Source organism: Geotrypetes seraphini, chromosome 8 (genome assembly GCF_902459505.1).
Source record: "Geotrypetes seraphini chromosome 8, aGeoSer1.1, whole genome shotgun sequence".
Classification (NCBI taxonomy): Eukaryota; Metazoa; Chordata; class Amphibia; order Gymnophiona; family Dermophiidae; genus Geotrypetes; species Geotrypetes seraphini.
Genome location: NC_047091.1, coordinates 82,979,485 through 83,001,715, shown reverse-complemented (window position 1 = coordinate 83,001,715; position 22,231 = coordinate 82,979,485). Strand labels below are relative to the sequence as shown.

The window sequence follows — 22,231 nt, the reverse complement described above, 5'->3', positions numbered from 1 at the left end:
CATGGGATTAGAATTGAACATAAACAAGATCATGAACATGGAAAATGATGAAGATTTTGAGCTTGAAGGCAATAGAAGGTGTAAAGGATTTCAATCTCCTGGGCACTTTCGAAAACAAAGAACAAACTAGCAGGAAAGAAATACTCTGCAGAATAGCATTTGGTCACTCTTCAATGAAGGCTCTTGACAAAGTATTCAGAGGAAAGGAAATAACACTCCAAATGAAGATCAGACTTGTTCATGCACTCATTTTCTCAGTGGTCAATTATGGATGTGAAAGTTGGACACTACAGAAACAAAACAGAAAGAAGATTGACTCATTTGAGCTTTGGTGCTGGAGAAGGATTTTATTCATGCCGTGGACTGCCAGAAGAACTAACAAATCAATTCTGGAAGAGATCAAACTGGCTAAGTCACCGAAGCCCAAATGATGAAGTTACGACTATCTTATTTTGGTCACACTGTCAGAAGAGAAAGACCATTGGAGAAGGACAATGTTTGGGAAGATCGAAGGAACCAGGCAAAGAGGGCAACCTGCAAGCAGATGGCTGGACATGCTGAAAACAACCATGGGGAGGATACTGAAGGATCTTACCAGACTAGCACAAAACTGATTTCTTTATATATCTGTAATTCATCAAGTCACTAGGACTCAAACACAAGTCGATAGCAACTAACAACAACAGAGACTTTTAATTTCAAATATGGAAATCTAAGATGGCTGCTACAGCAGTAATTTTACTACCAAAAACGACCTGGGGGCTACACAGGGGTCTACAAATTAGTAATTTGGGGATTTTAGAGATGGGGGGATCCTGGCTCTAACCTTAGAACTCCAAAAAACTGCTTTTACCCCTCCCCCCCCACGATGTTAGCATGGTACTCACTGTGCCATGCTATGTGCTGGGAGCTACTTGTGCTGAAGCTGCAGATAGCTTACAGGGAGAACGTCTGCCTCAGCAAGCCTGGAATCAGGACTGTATGTCTCTGTGGACTGCCTCTTGGACCCCAACGAACAAGCTAGAGACCTCAACAACCATCGAAATCTCATGTACACAGATGGGGGAGGAAAGCAGTCGGCCCCGATCTTGGAAAAACCACCATTGAGCTACTCAGTTTGTGCTCAAACTCACTGTGGACAGAATCTGGGGTAGGCCTTGCTCCCAAGGATCGGTCCCTGAGCTCCTAACTGTTAGTGCATGCTGTCCAAGTGGGTGTACTGTAGGGTAGTCTGACTCTTGGAAGCAGACCCTCAACCTTGGAGTCTATGTTCTCCAGCAGCCAGAGATACCCCAACATTGGGATCATCTGCAGCACCAAAAAAACCTCATAAACGGTAAACAGAAACCAAATTTAACTGAAAAATAAATACGAGTAGAAAAGACAGGTTCCTACCATCTCACTAGTAGAAGACAACTGAGGAATTGGAGGACAGTCCAGAAGGACGGGAGGTGGAGCAAAAGAATGCTAATGAGGCTCTCTACAAAAATATTTGCAAGAAGGGGTCAACTAACTAAAGGTTCAGGGATAAAGTGTCTGTTGCACTAGAAATTTAGATTACTGCAATGCTCTTTTTCAAGATCTTCATCTGGCTGACATCAAGATATTGCAACTTATCCAGAGCACTGCTGTCAAGAAGACTGCAGGAGCAAAACGCTGGGATCACATTACCCCACTGAAATCAGAACATTGACAGCAGTATCAGTGAAGATCCCATTCAAAATTTGTTCAATATACATAATAGTGCTTTCTCTTTATTTCTATTTAATTTATTCTTTCTTTATCCATCATGTCATGCTTTATATTCAACTCAACAGAATCTATTAATGAGTCCATCACTTAGCCAAATTCAGTTGGCTGATATCAATTCTTCAATGTTCAGTGTCATTGGACTTACGCTTTAGAAAAATTTGCCCCATTATTTATGCTTTGAGATTTATTAACTGCCTTTTCGAGAAGAGATTCACCCAAATACATTGAATTGTAATCAGGTACTCTTGAATATTTTTTCTATCTGTCCTGGTAGGCTCACAATCCAGCTGTGGCATCTGGGACAATAGAGGGTTAAGTGACTTGCCCAGAGTCACAGGGAACAGGCTGGGATTGAACTAACAATCTCAGGGTGCTGAAGTAGCAGCTCTGACCAATAAGCAACTTCTCCCCTCAAAATAGGACTTAGGCCAGGATTCACTAAACCTCCAAATCGTGCGCGATCCGTTTCCATTTGCATGCCGACCGACTGATTCAGTAAAGGCCTGCATGCAAATGGTGACGATCGTTAGCACGCCTCCCTACCCACAACCAGAATGATCCCCACTCATGCGCACACCCTGACAGCAGTGACAGGAGAAGCAGCCTCCTGTCACTGCTGTCAGGGCTCAGCCCAGCCCAGATCTCTCTTCCCTGCTCCAGGACTCTCCTGCTCTCTGCCGCCGTTGCCTGCAGTGCTAGCCCGTGGTTTTAAAACAGGCCTGCACTGCGGGGAACGGCGGCAGAGAGCAGGAGAGTCTGGGAGAGGGCAAGAGAGATCTTCCCGACCCCCCCTCCCCCAGGGACCGATCTCTCCTGCCTGCCCTGCTCTTCTCTGCCCGCTTTGCCCCCCCCCCCCTGGAGAAAAAAGCAGGAGGGATGCTAAGGTCCTCTCCCTCGCTGACCAGCAAGGCCCACCCTCCGGCAGTAAAAAGTTGTGAGCAGGAGGGGTGCTCAGTGCTCAAGTCCCTCCTGCTTCTAGGCCAACCACCCTCCGGCCCACCCCTCGTCGGCCCAGGCAGTCGGGCCCGGCCCACCCACCTGGTACCTGTAAAATAGTTGGGAGCAGGAGGGGTGCCCGGTCCCGCCTGCTCCTTGGACAAGGCTCCCCCAACATCTTTGGGTGCAGGAGGGGTGCCCGGACCCTCCTCCTGCTCCTATGCACTGCCAAAATCTTCGGGAGCAGGAGGAAAGTCCTCCTGTTCCTACTCTTCGGCCGCCCGCTGCCCAATAGCAGCCTTAGGCCCTGTCCCGGCGCATCATCTGATGCATGGGGAGAGGCCTAAGGCCCTGATTGGCTGAGGCGCCTCAGGCTCCTCCCTTTGGAGGGGCTGGGGCACCTCAGCCAATCAGGGACTTCCTTAGGGAGGAGTCTAAGGAAGTCCCTGATTGGCCATTGTTTTGCGTAACACACATAAAATATCTGTGCTATGAAAAAAAAATGAATAAAAAAGACAGGCAGGCCTGTCAAAATACCTGCACACCTGACAGTAACTCAGTTACCGACAGGTCTGCAGCAGTCGGGTTTGCCAATAGTAAAACCCGACTCAAAATAGCCAAGCAATTGTTAGTGAATCAATCGCTTGGCTATTTTGCATGGGGTTTTACTAATTTGCATGGGACGATTGGGATCGGATCGCTACAGGCGTTAGTGAATAATGCAGGAGGGAAATCTGGTCGTAAAGGGCTTGCAAACCAATCGGTTTGCTTATTTCTTTGAGAAAACATTTATGGGTCGATATTCAGCTGGTGGACACCAATACTGAATTTTCAGGTTTGTGGAGCCAACTAGCATTTAGCCAGTTAAGTGCAACATTCAGCACTTAACTGGCTTTGTGTTACCGCATAAAGATAGGACTGACCTTTATGCAGTTCTATTTATATGGTTAACCTAGTTGGTTAAGCTCTGAATATTAGCACTCAACCAGCTTGAACCAAGTGCTGACTCTGCCCATAATACACCCCCAAAATAGCTGGTTATGAGTTTGGCGCTAACCAGTTAAATATTGCTAAAAATGATTTATCTGGCCAGAAGCCATTTCAAACCAGTTAAATGGCATTGCATACTGATCCCTTATGAATTAAGACCTTATCTGTAGGGCGGTGGCAACACCTGGATTACAATGCTATTAATCTGATTCTAGATTCATAAAATGGCATTTTTTCCTTTTTAAATTTTATGTTAATTATTGTAAACTGCATAGTTGGTTTCAATATGCAGTATATCAAGTATTAAAGTTAAAACTTGAAATGAAGTGTTGGTAGTGATCAAATCTCATCTACATGAAGGCATTGGTGGAACCCAAATGAAACCTTGGGCCCATATTCTATAAATGCGCATGAAATTAGGTGCCTAAGTGCAAACCACCATTTAAAATAACTTTTAAAACAAATTTCAAGGCGCCTACCAGCGCCTAAAAAAAGGCATCGCCAGAATCTTACCAATGGAGGCACTTTACGATGCCTAAAGCTAATGTAGACGTTGCTAACACCGGAAGTGTCGTTAGGCACTGTAAAGCGCCTCCATAGGCACGATTCATGTCAAAAGGTAGGCGCCAGAAATGTAGGCCTTGAAAACCCTGGCCTATATTTCCAGCACCTACCTTTCCCAAAGGTGTGAATCTCTAAACGGTGTCCTGATTGACAAGTGATCAGCGGCCGTTTTTATGGCGGCTGCTAAAAATGGTGCCTTACTTCTTATAAGGGTACTTTGCAAGCTGAGGTGAGGGGCATGGGAGAAAAGGCAGTAGCTGTTGATATCCATAAGGAAATTTGTATACATCAACAAAAGTGGGTAAATCCCTGCTGGGCAGACTATGTGAACCATATTGGTCTTTATCTGCTGAAATATACTGTGTACTAAGTTTCTCCTGATAGGGAAACTGAAATCTCAAACTGTGTGGCTCACCTCAGTCTCCTTTTCCACAACAAGGGAGGGGCTCCATTGGATGATCCTACGGTCCTTTCCACCCCCGCTCAGAACGGATCCACAGCGCAAAAGGCACAGTGAGAAAATATTGCCTTCATGAGCCTTCAATTGCTTCACAATCTGGAATGTCTCTAGGAGAATGAATTACATACAGAAAGCAGATTTCAAAAGACATTTACTGAGATAAATAAACCATCTGAAAACTGCCCACCCTTTTGCCGGTAAAATATGGGGTAGGGATCAAAAGGACATCCTTTCTACTTAGGAGAGAGAGATGCCAGGCCCTAGGGAGGGCGAAGACAAAGAGAGTGAGAGAGACAAAAACACCTGGATCAAAGGTGGGAGGACTCAAAATGTTAGCAGAAGAAAGACAGAGAGAGAGGGAAAAACCTGAAACAAAGGGGAGGCAGAAGAAAGGGGGGTAGATGTTGGACTTGGAGGGGGGAGAGAGAAAGAGAGAGACTGCAGAGAGGTGGAAAGATTCTGGACCAGGGAGGGAGGAAGGAAGGAGAAAGAGAAAAGCAGAGAAAGATCTGGAAGAAAGGAGAACAAATGCTGGGGTGGGGGGGAGGGTTGTAAACAGAAGAAAGACAAGACTAAAGGGGAAAGACAGGAGACAGATGTTGGACTATAGGAGGTGCAGACAGAGTGGGAGAGACCCTGAGGAAGAACAGAGAGATGGAAGATCATAACAGAGGAGGGAGAGAGAGGGAGACCTGGAACAAAGGTAGTGGTAGGTACAAAGGAGAACTGACACTGGATCTGGGGAGGGTAAACAGAGGGAAAAGAGATAGAGACCTGGACCCAAAGGGGCTGGAGCTGGGGCTGGATTATGAAAATAATGTTGGATGCACAGTCAGAAGGAAGTCCAACCAGAAACTAATTAAATAACCAGTAAACAAAGGTAGGAAAAATGATTTTATTTTCAATTTAGTGATCGAAATGTGTCAGTTTTGAGAATTTATATCTGCTGTGTGTATTGTGTGTATATGAAAAATGAAAGGAAAAAATTGCATTACAATTAGTAAAGGGGTCAGGATCTTGGGCACAACTTGGGTAGTTTAGGGCAATCAGCCACCGCCAGTGCCTCTCCTCTCCTGCCATCTTCCCTGCTGACACCCCCTACTGGCGTCTCAGGGCCCGCCTGGAAGGCTTCTGTGCATGCGCGGATGTCAACGTGATGATGTCACACATGTGCGTGATGTCATCATGGCAACATCCGTGCATTTCCGGGTGCCTCGAGCCGTGGCCCCTACCTGCAGGCCTCGCTACATTTTCCAACTTCGTTTCAGCCCCAAATCATTTTTGAGTTGTGCAGGCCTGATATATGAGAAATTTGTATGTTACCTGTTGATTCCCATTAGTCACAAATCTGCAGAAGAGTGTCTTAAAGTGACTCTGAACTCCTCCCCTTCTGCAGTGGAGAACAACTCCCTCTTCAGTTGGTACCAAAGCAATCAACCTCCACTGAAAAAGAAGAAAAGAGAAGGAGTGGCACAGGGAGCTTCCCTGGCAACAAACATACTGTTCTGCTTTGTAACTTATGAAAAAGAACAATGATTAATAAACATTTAACAAGTAAACATCAAACAACAAGTTATGCACGAGTAGCTAGGAACCAACCTGATAATTGCAACTATTAAGGGCTAGAGAACCCTCCAAAGAGGAAAGGGAATAGGGGCTCCCTTGTTCCTGTAGCAATATCTTTGCTTAATCTTAAATACAGTAGAAGAGGTCCCGAGACGGACACTGGCAATGTCCAAGGCAGAAATCGGGCAAATCAAAAGTCTGCACAAGGTGGGTCATACGGATTCCTGTGTATATTAACAGAAACAAGATTATCCAGATAAGAATCTAATCTTTCTTTCTGTTACATATACACAGGAATCCATACATTAGCTAACATACCAAAGAAGGCAGACATCTAGGGAGGGACAGATGAGCCTGCCTGCACAACCAAGAACCCAAAAGCGGTATCCTCATGAGCCGCCACATCCACTCTATAGAACAGTGTCCCGCAAACTTTGTCGTGCCGCGGCACACTAAACATAATGGCTGCAGCTCAAGGCATCTGGAAGTGCAAGGACATCGATGTGATGATGTCACATGCACATTGACATCCATCATCACATTGACATCCACACATGCATGAAGGTCCTCCAGACGGGCCCTAACCAGCCAGTGGGGAGTGCCAGCAGAGAAGACATGCAGAGAGAAGGAGCCTTCAGTGGTGCCAGCTGATTGCCTACAGGATATGCCTCTCACTGCAAGAGACATGTCCTATAGGCAGTCAGCCAGTGCCTCTCCTCCTCTCCAGCATTTCGCGGCAGACTTGAAATCTCAGGAGGCAATAATAATAATAACAGTTTATATACCGTAGGACCGTGAAGTTCTATGCGGTTTACAATTATTAGAAATGTTACAGACTAGTAATGTTACAGATTAAATGGAATAAACAAAATATAGACTTAATTATTGATAGTTCTAGCAATCATTTATTGAGGATTAAGATTGTATAGGTTGGTTTCCTAAGTACTTCATGAACAGATGTGTTTTTAGGCGTTTCCTAAATTCCACATAGGTAGTGGGCACAAGCAATTGTTCGAGGTCTTTACCCCATAGTGCAGCTTGATGAGAGAGAAGATGAGTTAAGAGGAGGAAAAGGCTTCAAGAACTCAGTGAGATGGCACTTTAAAGCGTAATAAATAGCATTCATACACTCGTAAAAGTGTGAAGAGTAGACCAAGTAGCTGCTCTACAAATTTCATCAGGTGACACAACCTGGGACTCCATCCAGGATTCCACTGCACCTCTTGTCAAATGTACTGCGATAGAGATAGGGGGCTGTTTCCTTTAGGCAGTGTAGGAAGATGAGATAACCATGCAAATCCATCTGGTAATTGAAGTCTTGGAAGCTGGCTTGCCTCAACTCAAGTGGCTGGTCAGCACAAAAGGGTGATCAGAAAGTCTGGAATCCAGATAGATAAGTAGGGCTCTACGTACATCTAGCTTCCACAAAATTCTATCCTGTTTTGCCAAACCCATATGGTGAAAGGTGGATAAACAAATCTCCTGATTGACATGGAAGGTGGGAACTACCTTTGGAAGAAAGGAATGTACTATCTGCAGAGAAACACCCGACTCTGTAAACCGGAGGAAGGGTTCCCTATAGGAGAGGGCCTGTAACTCTGAGATCCTTCTTGCCAAGACTATGGCAACCAAAAACACTGTCTTAACGGTAAGATCTGAACATACCTTCTGAGTTTGCTTACAGAAGGAAAAACTGAAGAGGGAGCTGTTCTCCACTGAAGAAGGGGAGGAGTTTAAAGTCTTAAAGTGACACCCTTCTGCAGATTCGCAACTAATGGGAATCAACAGCTAATGTACAGATTCCTGTGTATATGTAAAAGAACACTCCTTTCTGTTGGTGCTTTCATTGTAAACAGAGAATTACATGGGGACAGGTACCCACAGTTAACCGCAAAGCGGGGACAGAGCCTGTAGGAATAGGGACAGAGCCCATGGAGACAGGGAAAAACTTTGTTCCACTGTCATTCTCTAGCAATATGTAAAAACTTAAAACATCTTAGACGATTGGGAACTAAATTAAGTGATTGAAAAAAAAAATGCAGAAGCTGCTTTTTGGATTTAAATGAACTACTTTTATAAGACATCATTTGTGATTTGTCTGCCTTTGATTTGGTAACATGAGTCTTGTCTGCTAATCAGACCCCTTCCATAAGCAGCGTCCTTCCATCATGTGCCCAGCTCCAACGTTACTGCAACAGATTCATCCATCATTGCTGGCATCAAGGAGCATTTCCAGCATTTAATAGACACTTATTTTCCTGTTCATCCACTACACAATGTAGGTTATTTTCTACACCCATGTCTGAAAGACAATCCAATTATCTTCCTAGATGATGTAGAAACACAGGCAATTAAATCTTTGGGAAGGTTGTACCAAAACCAGATCGAAATGGAAAGCTCTATTTGTGATTTATAAACAGTTGTACAGAATATTGTCCCTTTTTATACTTTAATAAAAAAAAGATTTCAATATAAAATTATAAGTGTTGAAGGTTTGTGCAAATGAGAGTTTGTGGGGACAGAGCCGGAATGGAGACAGAGCCTGCCAGGACAGGGCAGAGATGGGGTAGGGCATTAAGATGATGCTAACAAAAAATAATTTTCACTTCTGTTTTTTTTCTGGCATTGAGTTAACATCCATTGTGCCAGATTTCCCACTGTTTGGATTTGTTTTTGTGCTCAATTTCCTTTGTATTTCTTTGTACCATATACAATGGCATCATTCTCAGAATCTCTGGGCTACATTATACACAGCCTCTGTCTCATCAATCCTAGAATCCCCTGGACTACAGAATATATGCAGACACTGTCTCATCAACAACAGCATCCCCTGGGCTATATTATGCACAGCCTTTTTTCTCATAAATCCCAGAATTCCCTAGGCTACTAGACATGTAGCTACTATTTCATCAATACCAGAATCCCCTTGGCTACATGATATACAACCCCTGTCTCATCAATAGTAGAATCCTGGTAGCTATATCATACATAGATATGGAGGGGCTTTTTCGATGGGATATCTAAGCCTGAGTCAAAACGTCCAAGGTTACTGAGAAAGACAAGGGGGAAGCCACTTCTTGCCCTGTATTGGTAGAATGGAATATTGCTACACCTTGGGTTTTGGCCAGGTACTAGTGACCTGTATTGGCCACTGTGAGAACAGGCTACTGGGCTTGATGGACCATTGATCTGACCCAGTAAGGCTATTCTTATGTTCTTAAAATATCAAGCTACAATCGAAAAGACATCTAGGAAGACAGGCCATTTTGAAAATGAACTAGATAAATGTTTAGAGGATTGCTGTATAAAACACATTTTCCTGGATGTCCAAGAGTGTCAATTATATCATCCCTAAAATATCTAAGTTAGATGTCTCATAAGTTTTGATTAATGGCTCGCAAGATGTCCAAAGTAGAAGTCCTTTTAAAATGTCTCTAATGATGTCAGAACATTACCATGGTAGTAACAGGATATTCCCAATGTCCTACACATACTGTATATATTTTAGCCCTGCACGTGGCATGATGATTCTTTGTGCTAGGAAAAAACACATACCTATGCCATTCCCTGACCCTCAGCAGCACTACTATGCAACCCATGTATGATGTGGTCACCCTAACTCCATGTCTTTACCACACATAGGTCAACATCAACAGGCTGAAGTGGTCCAGGAGGGTCATGCGGGTGAGGAGGTGGCCCAGGAGCTGAGGAGGTGGCCCAGGAGGGAGAGGAAGTAGACCAAAAGGGAGAGGAAGTAGACCAAAAAGCCGAGGAGGAGAGCCATGAGAAGGAAGTGGAGGTGCCACTCCAGGACACCAAGGACCAGTGGGCAGATATACCACTCCTGGAGGGGGAGGAGGAAGGGGAGGAGCCTTAAGGGCCACTCACCCAACCCCAAGGACCTGATGTTATAGCAGTGCCCCCTACAGTGCCCACTTCCTAAGCCCCATGCACAGTTGCTGTAGCAAGTGCTGCAGGAGTTGCAACAGAAAAGGCTGGTTCTTCTTCAAATTGTGGGGCTTCTGCAGCAGATGCTGGAGATATTCAAGCAGCCTCTTTGAGAGACTGGCCAGAGGTGCACAACAGTGGACAGAACAACAGTCCATCGAGGGCCAGATCCTGTTTCCAACTGTAGCTAGTCTAGCTTACAAGTAGCTGGCAACATCCCGATGACTGAATAGGGCATTATGGAGACAGAGACTGTGTCTGATTTCAAGAAAGCCTGGGATCGGCACGTGGGATCTCTTAGAGAGAGGAAGAGATAATGGTTACAGCGGATGGGCAGACTGGATGGGCTATTTGGCCTTTATCTGCCATCATATTTCTATATCTTTCCCATATCCTGTGGACTTTACCAACTGTATTTCATCCGGACAAATGGATATATGTGGGGGGGACATTATCAGGTTACTTGATGTTACTAGCTGCTATGCTATGTGCTGTCCCCATATTTTCTGCTAATAATTGCTACAGTAGATGTCTAATGTTGTTAAACTAATTACTAGGTGACATTTAAGGTGAATGCATTTTGCAATTGTTTTTTGAAAACATGTGTGTCCTGATCCTGCGACTAGAGTAGAGAAATATGGATTAGCTGGGCCTATGTTCACCGCAAAAGAAGGGTTCCCTCCCCTAAGGTATGAAACAGTGCTACACAGTAGGTCTGAAATCTCCCATAATAAAGGCTATTTGGTACTTCATAGACTGGAATGTGATGAGGACCAAGTAATTAATGACACTTTCAGAAATGGAAATGATGCTTATATACTGCCTTTTTGTGGTTACTCATTCAAAGCAGTTTACATATATGCAGGTACTTATTTTGTACTTGGGGTAATGGAGGATTATGTAAGTTGGCCCAGAGTCACAAGAAGCAGCACTGGGATTTGATCTCACAATCTCTGGATATAGAGGCAGCAGCTCTTACCACTAGGCCACTCCTCACTGAATATTTCTAGGGTAAGAGGAACAACTATTTAAGGGTCAGAAAGGAAATTCTTTGAACAGGTCAGACACTGTTACACATGTTGCTTTCACTTAGACTAATATGATATTATTTTGGCTTTAAGAAGCAATTTCTTCTATGCCTATTCTTGTATTACTCTTTTGTTAACAAGTATGTCTATATTAATGAGTATTTCCCAAAATGTAGATGCATTAGTATTATATATTTAACAGTGAAAAGAGTAAAAAAAAACCAAACAAACATGACTATTATTATTAATAAAGACTTGGAGTTTCAACATTCTTGACAGACCATTTTTCTTCACTTATGTTGTTTCAGTGACCTGGACCAGTGACTAGAATCCTCTGAGCTTTAGAATACAGTCACTGTTCCATCAATCCCAGAATCCTCTGGGGCCCAGTAATAATCTCTCTCACCTTTTGCACCTTTCCCCAAGGTTCTTATATCAGCTGCTGTTTTGCCCCATGTTAGGATGTTTCCCTCTGAGTCTCCAGTCAGGACATCTCCATTGGCATTGAACACAAAGCATTGAATGAATTTGGGTTTCTTATACTTCTGGAAAACCACAAGATAAAGCATTTAAGTATAAGACTTTATTAAGATCTCACTCTTAGTGTGTGACTCCCTTAATTTGTTGAAGTCCTGCTTTTTCATCAGAATGTTGGGGCTCCCTTATCTTGAAGAAAAAAAAGAATAGGAACAACCTAATATCAATATTCAAATATTTGACAGGCTTTAATAAAGAATGAGAAGGTGAAATCTTTCATGGACAAGGAAACTTAAAGGGAAGGACTGATGATATGAAATTTCAGGAGGTGTTCAGGAAACATAAGAAAATATTTCTCCACTGAAATTTACCAGCAGAGGTAATGACAATCAAACCTTGATAGAATTTAAAAGTGCTTGGGACAAGTACAGAACATGGTGGTAAATAGCTGGTGGGGGGTAACAGGTTGACTGCATTAAAGAAATGGATATACACTATATAGGACAGTTTGGAGAATGTTAGTGGAAGCTCATCTATCTAAATAGGAGAAAACTAGAGAGAAAAAAGTCTAGCAGACTACTGCATGGGCCTGGTGGCCTTTATCTTCCATCACTTAAGGGGGTAGTTTATACAGTGCAGTAGTGCTGCCTGATTCAGGAAAAAAAATTTCGATTCATCCTACTGAATTGATTTTTCGATTCGATTTTCCTGCCCAATTGGGTGTTTTTATCAAACATCCTGGTGGGTTTATTTTATAGCCTCTTCACCCCCTTCACCCTCTCCTACCCACGCTGGTGCTGTAGTGTAAACAAAATAAACAAATGAAAAAGACTTTTCCTCTCTCTGTTAAATCCTATCTCACGCTTGTTGTCTAACACTAGCTATGGCAGGATACACTTTTCAAATCTGACACATTGTAATCACAAAACAGAAAATAAAATTATATTTTCTATCTTTTGTTGTCTGGTCATTATTCAAATCATGTTGGTCCCAGGCTCTGGTTGTCTTATGATAATTTGCTTGCCAGGGTCTCCTGCCTATTTGTCATTGCCTTCGTTTTCCGTACTAACCATCCATCTTCCATCTCTGTCCTCCCCTTCTGTTTCCTTTCCCTGGAGATCTGGCATTTTTCCTTTTGTTTGTCTCCATCCCCACAGCTGCAGTGATGGATCCCACCATCCCCAGAACTACCATCTCTCCTCCCTTTCACCCAGCATCTCTCCCTCCTTCCCCACCACCCCAGGGTTCACCATCTCTCCCATTCTCTTCCCAACTACCCTCCTACCCAGTATCTCTATCCCCACAACACCATCCCTTATATCCAACTTCTCTCCCTTTCTGTTCCTTCATTCCCTAAATCCCATTATCCACAATCTCTCTCCTTCTCTGTTTTTAGACCCATTATTTCTTCCCCCCCCCCCATTCCGGCATATGCACATCTCTTTGAACCCCCCTTCCCTCCCTCCTTCTGTGTACTTCTACATCAGGGCCCCCCGAAGGCTTGCATGTTCCCCCATAGCCTTCTGGTCTTACTTTTACTTAATTACATATGGGGAGGGGTTGTTAAAAAATGATCGCCATGGGTGTCACATACCATAGATATACCATTGCTTGTAGCAAGATGTAAAAGGAGACCAGACGAGTATATTCCTCCAGATCTGAAGACTCACCAAGATTGATCGCCCATATACAGGAATATCTCACTACACTACAGGTTCTCTTTTCGCTCCGATTATGATTCAAATATGGAACAAAAATGGATGTTCGTGCATCTGCGCCCAGGCTTCCTGCTCAACACTAATTGGAGCAGACTAGCAGCAGTGGATCTTCCCTGCAGCACGGCCAATGGTTGAAGCGAGAAGGGAGATAGGGCTAGTGAGCTCCTCCTCTTCATGGATATCCATGAAGCTGAAGATAGACGAGGGAAGAAGGCAAAGTATACAGTTAAACGCACGCTGGTGCCTGGTCAGGGCTGCGCTCCCTTCTCACAACCCCCCTCTCTAATTCCTTCTCTAACCCCCCTCCCTTAGTCAAAAATTGCTAGCGCCTCTGACACATACAGGCTTGGGCTTGTTGCAGGCAGAGTGGAAGTAGGAAGAAGCCAGGTCTGTGTTGTCACTAGCGCACATAGGAAGGGGAGGCTCGTGGCCAGGGAACTATTCTTTCTGGAACTTTTAAGTTCTCATGCTCACTTGGCTGCTGTAATTAAGTAAAGGGAGACCAGGGGGAAAGCCGGAGGACGCTGCTGCAGCACTTCCCTACTGACCCTCGCCCCCTAAAGCAGGAGCAGCAGTGGCCGGCTACCAAGAAGCAGTGCTGCCGCTCCTGCTTTAGGGGGCGAGGGGGTCAGTCACCGAATCAAACAGGCCACTTTTTTAAAAAACAAATTGATTCGAATCGATTCACCCAAATCGATTTGAATCTTGAATCGGGCAGCATTACAGTGCAGAGAAAGATTGTCTGACCTAGACTGCTGCACTCCTCTGCTTCCTGCTATGAGCCTATTGCTCAGACATTCCTTAGCCAGCCAATAGCTGCAGAGGGAGGTAGAACTAGTAACATAGAAGACACCATCCTTCCATCCTGTTTTACCTTGTGGTCTATTGGCGACTAAAGAGTGTCTGACCAATGGTGATCCTAAGCTACTATTTCTGCCTGGTTTGCAACTTATTGGATAGCTGAGAAACATCTGACCAATAGGCTGCAGGAGGAGGAGGGACCAGAGTCACAGCCTTACTTCTTGCTTTCCCCTGCAGCTCTATATTGAAAAGATTGCAGCTCTGATGTCTGGGTAGGGTTACCAGATTTTACGTATGTAAAATCTGGACCCCTAGACCCGCCTCCAAGCCTGCCCAGTTCTACCCATCCCTGCCCTATTTTGCCCACACCATGCCCCAGCCTCACCCCTAACCCCTCCTCCTCAAGCCTGCTCATCTCGGTCGGGAGGGCATGCACGGATACCCCTCCCAACGCAATTTGCTTTTCAAAACCCAGACAAAGTGCCAGGTTTTAAAACGTTGTCCGGATACCTGGACATACCCTCTAAAAGAAGGACATGTCCAGGTAAATCCAGACGTCTGGTAACCCTATGTCTGGGCAGTGCTGGAAAGAATATTGGGGGTACTCTAGTACCCACAGATCTGGTGCCTATGGTGTTGCATGTAAGTTCATGCTTTGCAACTTATATACTATAGTAACTTATATTAACATGTATTATGGTAATACAATGCATGTTATTACCATTTAACATGCCTTGTTAGGTGCCATTGACTCATTCAACTTCTAGCGACTTGATAATGATATTATGTTTTTGTGGCAGAATACATAAGCAGCTAATCCAAAACACTGTGGCCAGGCTTCTAACAGGCATGTGCAATACTGACCAGATTGCGCCAGTACTTTTCAAACTACACTGGCTGCCGATAACCAAATGAATTGAATTTAAACTGCTTTGTCTAGTCTTCAAAGCCTGATATCTTCATCTTCCAGAGTATCTGTACAAGAAACTGGCCAGATATCAACCTAACAGAGCTCTAAAATCATCTCAACATGACTGCATTGAAATCCCAAGCCTGAGAGACATAAAACTACAATCAACTAGAAAGAGAGCCTTTTCATATGCGGGTCCTAATCTATGGAACTCCATACTTCAAGGATTTATTGAAGAAATTCCCTACCTTTCCTTCCAGAAACAAATGAAATCAACTCTATTCCACCAACACTATGGAAACCTACAGTATGCGATTACTCACCAAAGTCTGCATAGGTATGTCTGCATAGTCTTATGTTGCCTTTTTGTATACCTATAGCATTCACCTCTTTCTTCTCTTCATATTTCTCTAGCATGTTTTTAAATACATCTTACATAGATACAATAATTGATTGTGAGCCCACTGGGACAAAGAGGGAAAATTTTTTAATGAGAATGTAACCCTCATTTCTAATGAATTAGTATTGTAAACCACTTAGTACTCATGTACAAGCGATATATCTAATGTGACTATATGTCCCATTTTTAGATCGCCTGTCCTATTGCCCCCCACACAGCTTTGGGATGCCGAAATGTCCCGTTTTCAGAAAGAGCGTCCCGAAGCTGTGCGTGGGGACAACGGGACAGGCAATCTAAAGGCAATGCTTCTTCCTGCTTCGCCGACGCAGCAACAGATCAGGTGCATGCAGTAGCGACTGCACAAGCCCCCCCCCTCCTCCACGTCAATTCTGACATCAGAGAGGAAGTTCTGGGCCAGCCAGTTGCTGCTGCACGCACCTGGCCTGTTGCTGTGTCGGCAGTGGCTTGGAGAAACTGCCATCGGCGGCTTAGGGGGGGGAGACAGAAAGAAAGAAAAGGGGGGCTTGGAGACAGAAAGGATCCACAGGGGGTCTGGTCTCTAGAGCTGCGCAACAAGGGTGATTACAGAAATAATGGTTTTCTGTTCAGCTTCATGCTGCAGCTTTATGGAACAGAGGAAAACATGATGGTCAGAAAGATAAGCAGCTCTGTAGTGAGCAAGCATTTGAGGTGGACAGTGGAGGGTGCATGTGAGGAGTGTCAGAAAAGAAAGAAAGGGGGGCAGGGAGAGAGAAAGACAGAAAGAAAGGATGCATAGTTAGAAGGAAGTGCAATCAGAGACTCATGATCAAAATGTGTCAGTTTTGAGAATTTTTATCTGCTGTCTAGACTTTGCACTATATTTAACGGGATCTGGGGAGGGGGGGGTCCTGTCCCGTTTTGAGGGAAAAAAATAAATGGTCACATTAGGTATATCAAATATAATAAATCCAATCTAATCTCTACTGAAACCTGTCCACCTTGGGAGGCCCTGCTGGTAGTGAAACTACCAACAGCATAGCTTTCAGCTTCACAGACGCGTGCAAGCCCCAGTGGCACAACAAGCCCATGTACCATGCCTTAAGGGGCAAATAATATGTGCTATGGCTATAACACACCTTAACTACCTTCCTTAGTACTTTATTATGTATGTTTCCTTGACAACATCCTGCTTTTTTCATTAGTGTGCTGACTATATTACCCCAAAGATGCCTTGCTTTTTGGTCAAAGTGCTTCCTTGCCAGGTCCAGAAGTAGATATGAGATTTCCCACTAGTGATGATATTGCTGCTATCTGTCGGACTGAACTCCACAGTAAGCACAGACTCGTTTGTACTCTGTAGGCAGGGGAGAAAAGAAGACAGGAAAATATTCAGGCATTCTCATTTCTGGGGCATCAAGTTGAGCCATGCTCTTTATAACCTCTTCATATTATACCCAGCAACAACATTCCCTCTAAGCAGCTGTAAGCTCAGCTGGCCTTCCTGCTGTTGAGGAGGAGGGATAGGGACTTCAGTATCATTATTTGAATCCTGAGGGATAGACAGATATAATCCTCAAATATACATAAGAATCCCACTACATGGAGCTGTCAAGAGAATGGAGGATAAGGGGTCTCAGAAAACAACTTGGCTGATATCTAGAAGAAATATGAATGACTCAATGAATCAGTAAGAAATAAGTTAATGAAAAATAGGAGGAGGAGGCCAGAGGGTCAGTGATGGAAAGAAACTTTGAACCATTGAGACTTTGCATTGGGTGTAATTCCTTAGCCAAGTTGGTTTCTGAGACCCCTTATCCTCCATTCTCTTGACAGCTCCCTGTAGTGGGATTCTTATGCATATTTGAGGATTGTCTCTGAATAATCCCACAAACTTTCTTTTCAGATCTCCTCAGTGGATAGGCAGGTATCCCTCCCATTTGAAAAGGCAATATTGATGCACCACCTTTCCTTTTCATCCCACCCCCACCCTTGGCACAAAGAGCTATTTAGAGGAAATACTGCCCAGCAGGTTTCTGAGATATACAGTAAGTGCCACCTTTCTCGTGCTGGATGGAGTATTCTCTCTGAATGATGTTGTGAGAGGAATCCATATCTGTGTGCAAGAGAATGTATCTGACCGGACAAGTATGAATGCAATGTTGCTACTATTTGGGTTTCTGCCAGGTACTTGTGACCTGAATTGGCCACTGTTGGAAACAAGATATTGGGCTAGATGGATCATTGGTCTGACCCAGTATGTCTATTCTTATTTTCTAATGATTATAGCACCTATCAAAAAATATATTAAACCAGTGGTACATGTACTGTATATAGGTCTGTATTTATGGTTGTTTGTAATATTTATTGTGAATGTAGTATTTTAACCCACTTTGTTAAGGGGGGGGGGGGGTCTATAACTAAATAAACTATAAACTATGTGAGTGTGTGGAAAACCATGTGTCTGGTTGTAGAGAGGGTAATTTTATAACAAGTCACCTAGGCAGCAAAGTCACATAGCTGCAATTGCTGTGCCTATATTAGAAAAGCACTACATATGTGTGGGGTGAGATGAGATGTGATCTTTTTTACATGCATAATGAAAAATTATATATAGGAAAGTGGATCTATGATTATATTTTATCTCAAATGGCAGGTCTTGAGTTAATTTACAGTCCAACTCAATAAATAGTATAAATACTCAAAACCTTAAATGAAGGCCAACTGTAGAAAGAAAGGAACAGCTTGCTCACTCTCAGAGACGAAGACTATTTATCTCAAGTGCCCAAAGTCTATGATATGCTCTGGTTGTAGACTTTGGGCACTTGAGATAAATAGTCTTCGTCTCTGAGAGTGAGCAAGCTGTTCTTTTCTTTCTAGAGGTCTTGAGTTAATGCCATTAAGTGAAGGGATTTTAGATTTAGTTCACACTTTTTTCCTGTTTTAGCTCAAGGTGAGTTAGATTCAGGTACAGTAGGTGTTTTCCTTTCCTCAGAGGGCTTGTTACCACCTGAAGCAATGGAGGGTTAACTGGGGAATTCTGTATAGGTCGCCCAAACCTTAGGTGCTCAGTTTTGCATGTGAATTAAAGATCCGTGAACAAAGTCATTGACTTAATTGGTGATAACAATCAATAATTGGGGTTAACAAGCACCTGGCAATCATTAAAGAGTTACACGTATATCATAGTAAACATAGTAAATGACGGCAGATAAAGACCCAAGTGGTCCATACAGTCTGCCCAACCATACAAGCTCCATAAATTAATTTAGTTTAAAAGGTCCTTTTTCTTAGATATTACTGGGCCAGAAACCCAGAGCCCTGCCCAGTAGTGTGCTTAGGTTCCATCTACTGGAGTCTCCATCAAAGCTCACTCCAGCCCATCTTAACCATCCCAGCAATCGAAATCCTCCCCAGCCCTTCCTCAACTGAATGTCTATATACGGGACCCAGGCCGTGCAAGCCCGCCCAGTACTGGCCTTAGTTCCTTCAATGTATACCCATTATTTTCTGATTAGAGATCCTCTGTGTGCATCCCATGCTTGTTTGAACTCTGTCACCGTTTTCTTCTCCACCACCTCCCTCGGGAGCTCATTCCACGCATCAACCACCCTCTCTGTAAAGAAGAATTTCCTAACATTACTTTTGAATCTACAACCCTTCAACCTCATATTATGCCCTCTGGTTTTACCATTTTCCTTTCTTTGGAATAGATTATGTTCTACGTTAATACCTTTCAAGTATTTGAACATCTGCATCATATCTCCCCTGTCCCTTCTTTCCTCTAGGGTATACATATTCAGGGCTTCCAGTCTATCCTCACAAACCTCCTACCATTTTCGTTGCATTCCTCTGGACCACTTCAAGTCTTTTTATGTCCTTCACCAGATATGGTCTCCAAAACTGAACACAATACTTCAAGTAGGGCCTCACCAACAACCTGTACAAAGGCATGAACACCTTCTTTCTTCTACTGGTCACTCCTCTCTCTACACAGCCTAGCATCCTTCTGGTAACATCCACAGCCTTGTCATACTGTTTCTTCACCTTTAATCTTCAGACACTATCACCCCAAGGTTCGTGCATCTCACCTCCCAGCACATACAGCTCCTTCTGATTTCTAATCCCCAATTACTCATCCCCAATTACTCATCTCCAATGCATTACTCTTCTCTTCTTTGCATTGAATTTTAGTTCTCTCTGTCTCCACCTGCTGGTTGAGAGGCTGATATGCCCTATACCCTATTCTATAACAAGTGCCTCTAATTTTCATAGCACACAACTCCAAAGTAAACATGGCAATGGGAGGGGCAATCTAGTCAAGACAGACAAACAGAACAAATAAGTTTCAAGTTTCAAATTTTATTATATCTTACTATCCCGCATTTTGGTAAAAACCTTCTTATCATCTTATAATGTAAAATCAGGGAGTGAAGTATCGTACTGTCTCTGGACATGAGAGTGAGGATGGAGGGTAGAACTACATTTTCTGATAGGATAGTGGGAGAGGGAGAAACATAAGGATAGCTGTGTAAATCTCCAAAATCTAACCAAAGAAAGAGGAGATGAGAATAGTGGGAAAGAAACAAAATTATGAATACAAATTTCTAAAAAGGAATGCTTTCAACTCCTTTTTGAAATATTCCAATAATGTCTGCAGTCTCAATGGTAGAAGTAGGGAGTTCCAAAGTTTGTCTGATATGTTCGTGGACAGTATCCCAATAGGATGGGATAACCAGTTGGTTTTGATTTATAGATCTAAGTGCTCTTGTGGGAATGTATGGAATGAGATATCATAGGAGATATACCAGTTTACCTGAAGTTAGTACTTTAAATATCAATAAAAATGTCTTGTAGGTAATCCGGTAGGGTAGTAGAAGCCAATATGCTTTTTTCAAGAGAGGAGTAATGTGGTCGAATTTCTGCGTGTTATGGATTAAACGAATGGTGGATCACTTGTAATCTACCTAAGTCTTTTTGTCTTATTCTTGCATATAATGAGTTACAGTTGTCAGTTTGTTGGATAATCGGTGAATGGGCCAGGATATTTAGTGAGAACAGAAAGAGCAATGAACAAATGGACTAAATCATGCTTAGTTTAAAAAAGGAACGCTTCATTACTTGATTGATTTGTGGACTAAAGTTCAATTGGGAATCTAGCAGTACACCAAGAAAATGGTCTGAGGTTACTATAAGAATGGGAGTATTTTGAAGCATATGTGAAGAATAGTCACCCTGCATCGAGAAGACAACAAGGTTAAGCTTTAATTTATGTTGGGTGAGCCAGTCTGTATTATGGTTAAATGCAGTTATTTCACTAGAGTTACAGAATTCAAAGGTGTATAAAATTTGGATCTCATAAGAACATAAGAAATGGCTTCGCCGGATCAGACCCTAGGTCCATCCAGTCCGGCGACCCGCACCCGCGGAGGCCAAGCCAGGTGTTCCTTGTTGAGAAACCTTGTTTACTCGTATCCCTCAATGTGATTTGTGAGAAGGTGTGCATCCAACTTGCATAGACAAATATATTGAAACCTAGGGATTGTGCTAATGTCAATAATGATGATAGAAAGAAATTGAAAAGTAAAGGAGAAAGTATTGAACTCTGGGTATGCCTGAGCCAGTGTCAAAAGGTGCAGAAGATGAGTTATTGGTTACAACTGTATATGATCTCCTGGAAAGATATGAAATGAACCATTGCAAAGTTGTATCAGTGAGTCCTATCTGTTGTGGATGGTTGATCAAGAGGGAAAGATCTATGAGGTCAACAGCAGCTGACAGATCTAAAAATATCATTAGGACTTTTTTGATTGGTCGAAAGCTTTATAAATGTAAGTAATAATACCTATGAGGTTTCTGTACTATAAAACTGTCAAAAGGGCTTTCTGGAATGAATGAAGGGCATTTATTTTTGTGACAAAATCCTGAAGCTGGGTATGAACTATTGATTCAGCGATTTTTGAAAGGAAGGGTAAGTTAGCTATGGGGTGATAATTGCTAGGGTCAGAGATGTCTGACTTTTCATCTTTTATTTTGGGCTGTAAATATATTTCCAGGATGAAGTAAGACTCACATTGATCATAGTGTGAATGAAAGGCAAAAGTGTAGGTAGAGATCGTTTAAGTAGTGATGCAGTGATTGGGTTAGCAGGGATGTTGTAGTATGAAGACTGGTGATTGTTCTCGAGAGTGTGTATGTGTGTGTGTGTTGAGGGGGGGGGGAGGATAGTCGACTGAAGGTACTACGAGGGACATGATAAGGCATGGAATCAGATTGGTGATGTATGATGGGAATATTAGATTGGATTGTGTCTCTCATCTTATTAATCTTATTTTGAAAGTGAGTAGCTAATTCTTGAGCAGTAGGGGACTGATCTATAGTATTTCTAGTAAGCTGGAATGTAGTGAGGAATTTTAAAGTTTTGTATAGAATAGCAGTAGTTGGGGCTTTTGTAATCTTGTTTGAGTAGTATGTCTTTTTTGCCTTAATGATGACTTATTTAAAGGCATTAGCAGTACATTTATAAACCATCAGTAATAGTTGGGATGGGTGGTGACACCAATTGCGTTCAGTTTGACCTAATTGAAATTTTAAGGGGATGAGGTTTGTTTATCTCTCCCCCGCCCTTATCCAGGGCGAGTTACATATGAACATACAAAATAAGACATTAACATTTGTCGTACAAATCAATACAAAAACACA

At 43.0% G+C, this 22,231-nt stretch overlaps 1 protein-coding gene across 5 annotated transcripts in view; it reads right to left on the bottom strand.

The window, feature by feature from the left end:
- The window catches only part of EML3 (EMAP like 3), a 223,747-nt gene that overhangs the window by 32,598 nt on the left and 168,918 nt on the right, over positions 1-22,231 (bottom strand). For all 5 annotated transcript variants that reach the window (XR_004540289.1, XM_033954065.1, XM_033954066.1 and 2 more), the window contains 3 exons: positions 16,752-16,886; positions 11,651-11,789; positions 4,658-4,809 (listed from right to left, as the gene is read on the bottom strand). Coding sequence is in view for 4 of the 5 variants with exons in the window: in XM_033954065.1 (XP_033809956.1) it covers positions 4,658-4,809; positions 11,651-11,789; positions 16,752-16,886 (426 nt within the window). In the remaining variant the exon portion in view is untranslated. The remainder of the gene's footprint in view (positions 1-4,657; positions 4,810-11,650; positions 11,790-16,751; positions 16,887-22,231) is intronic.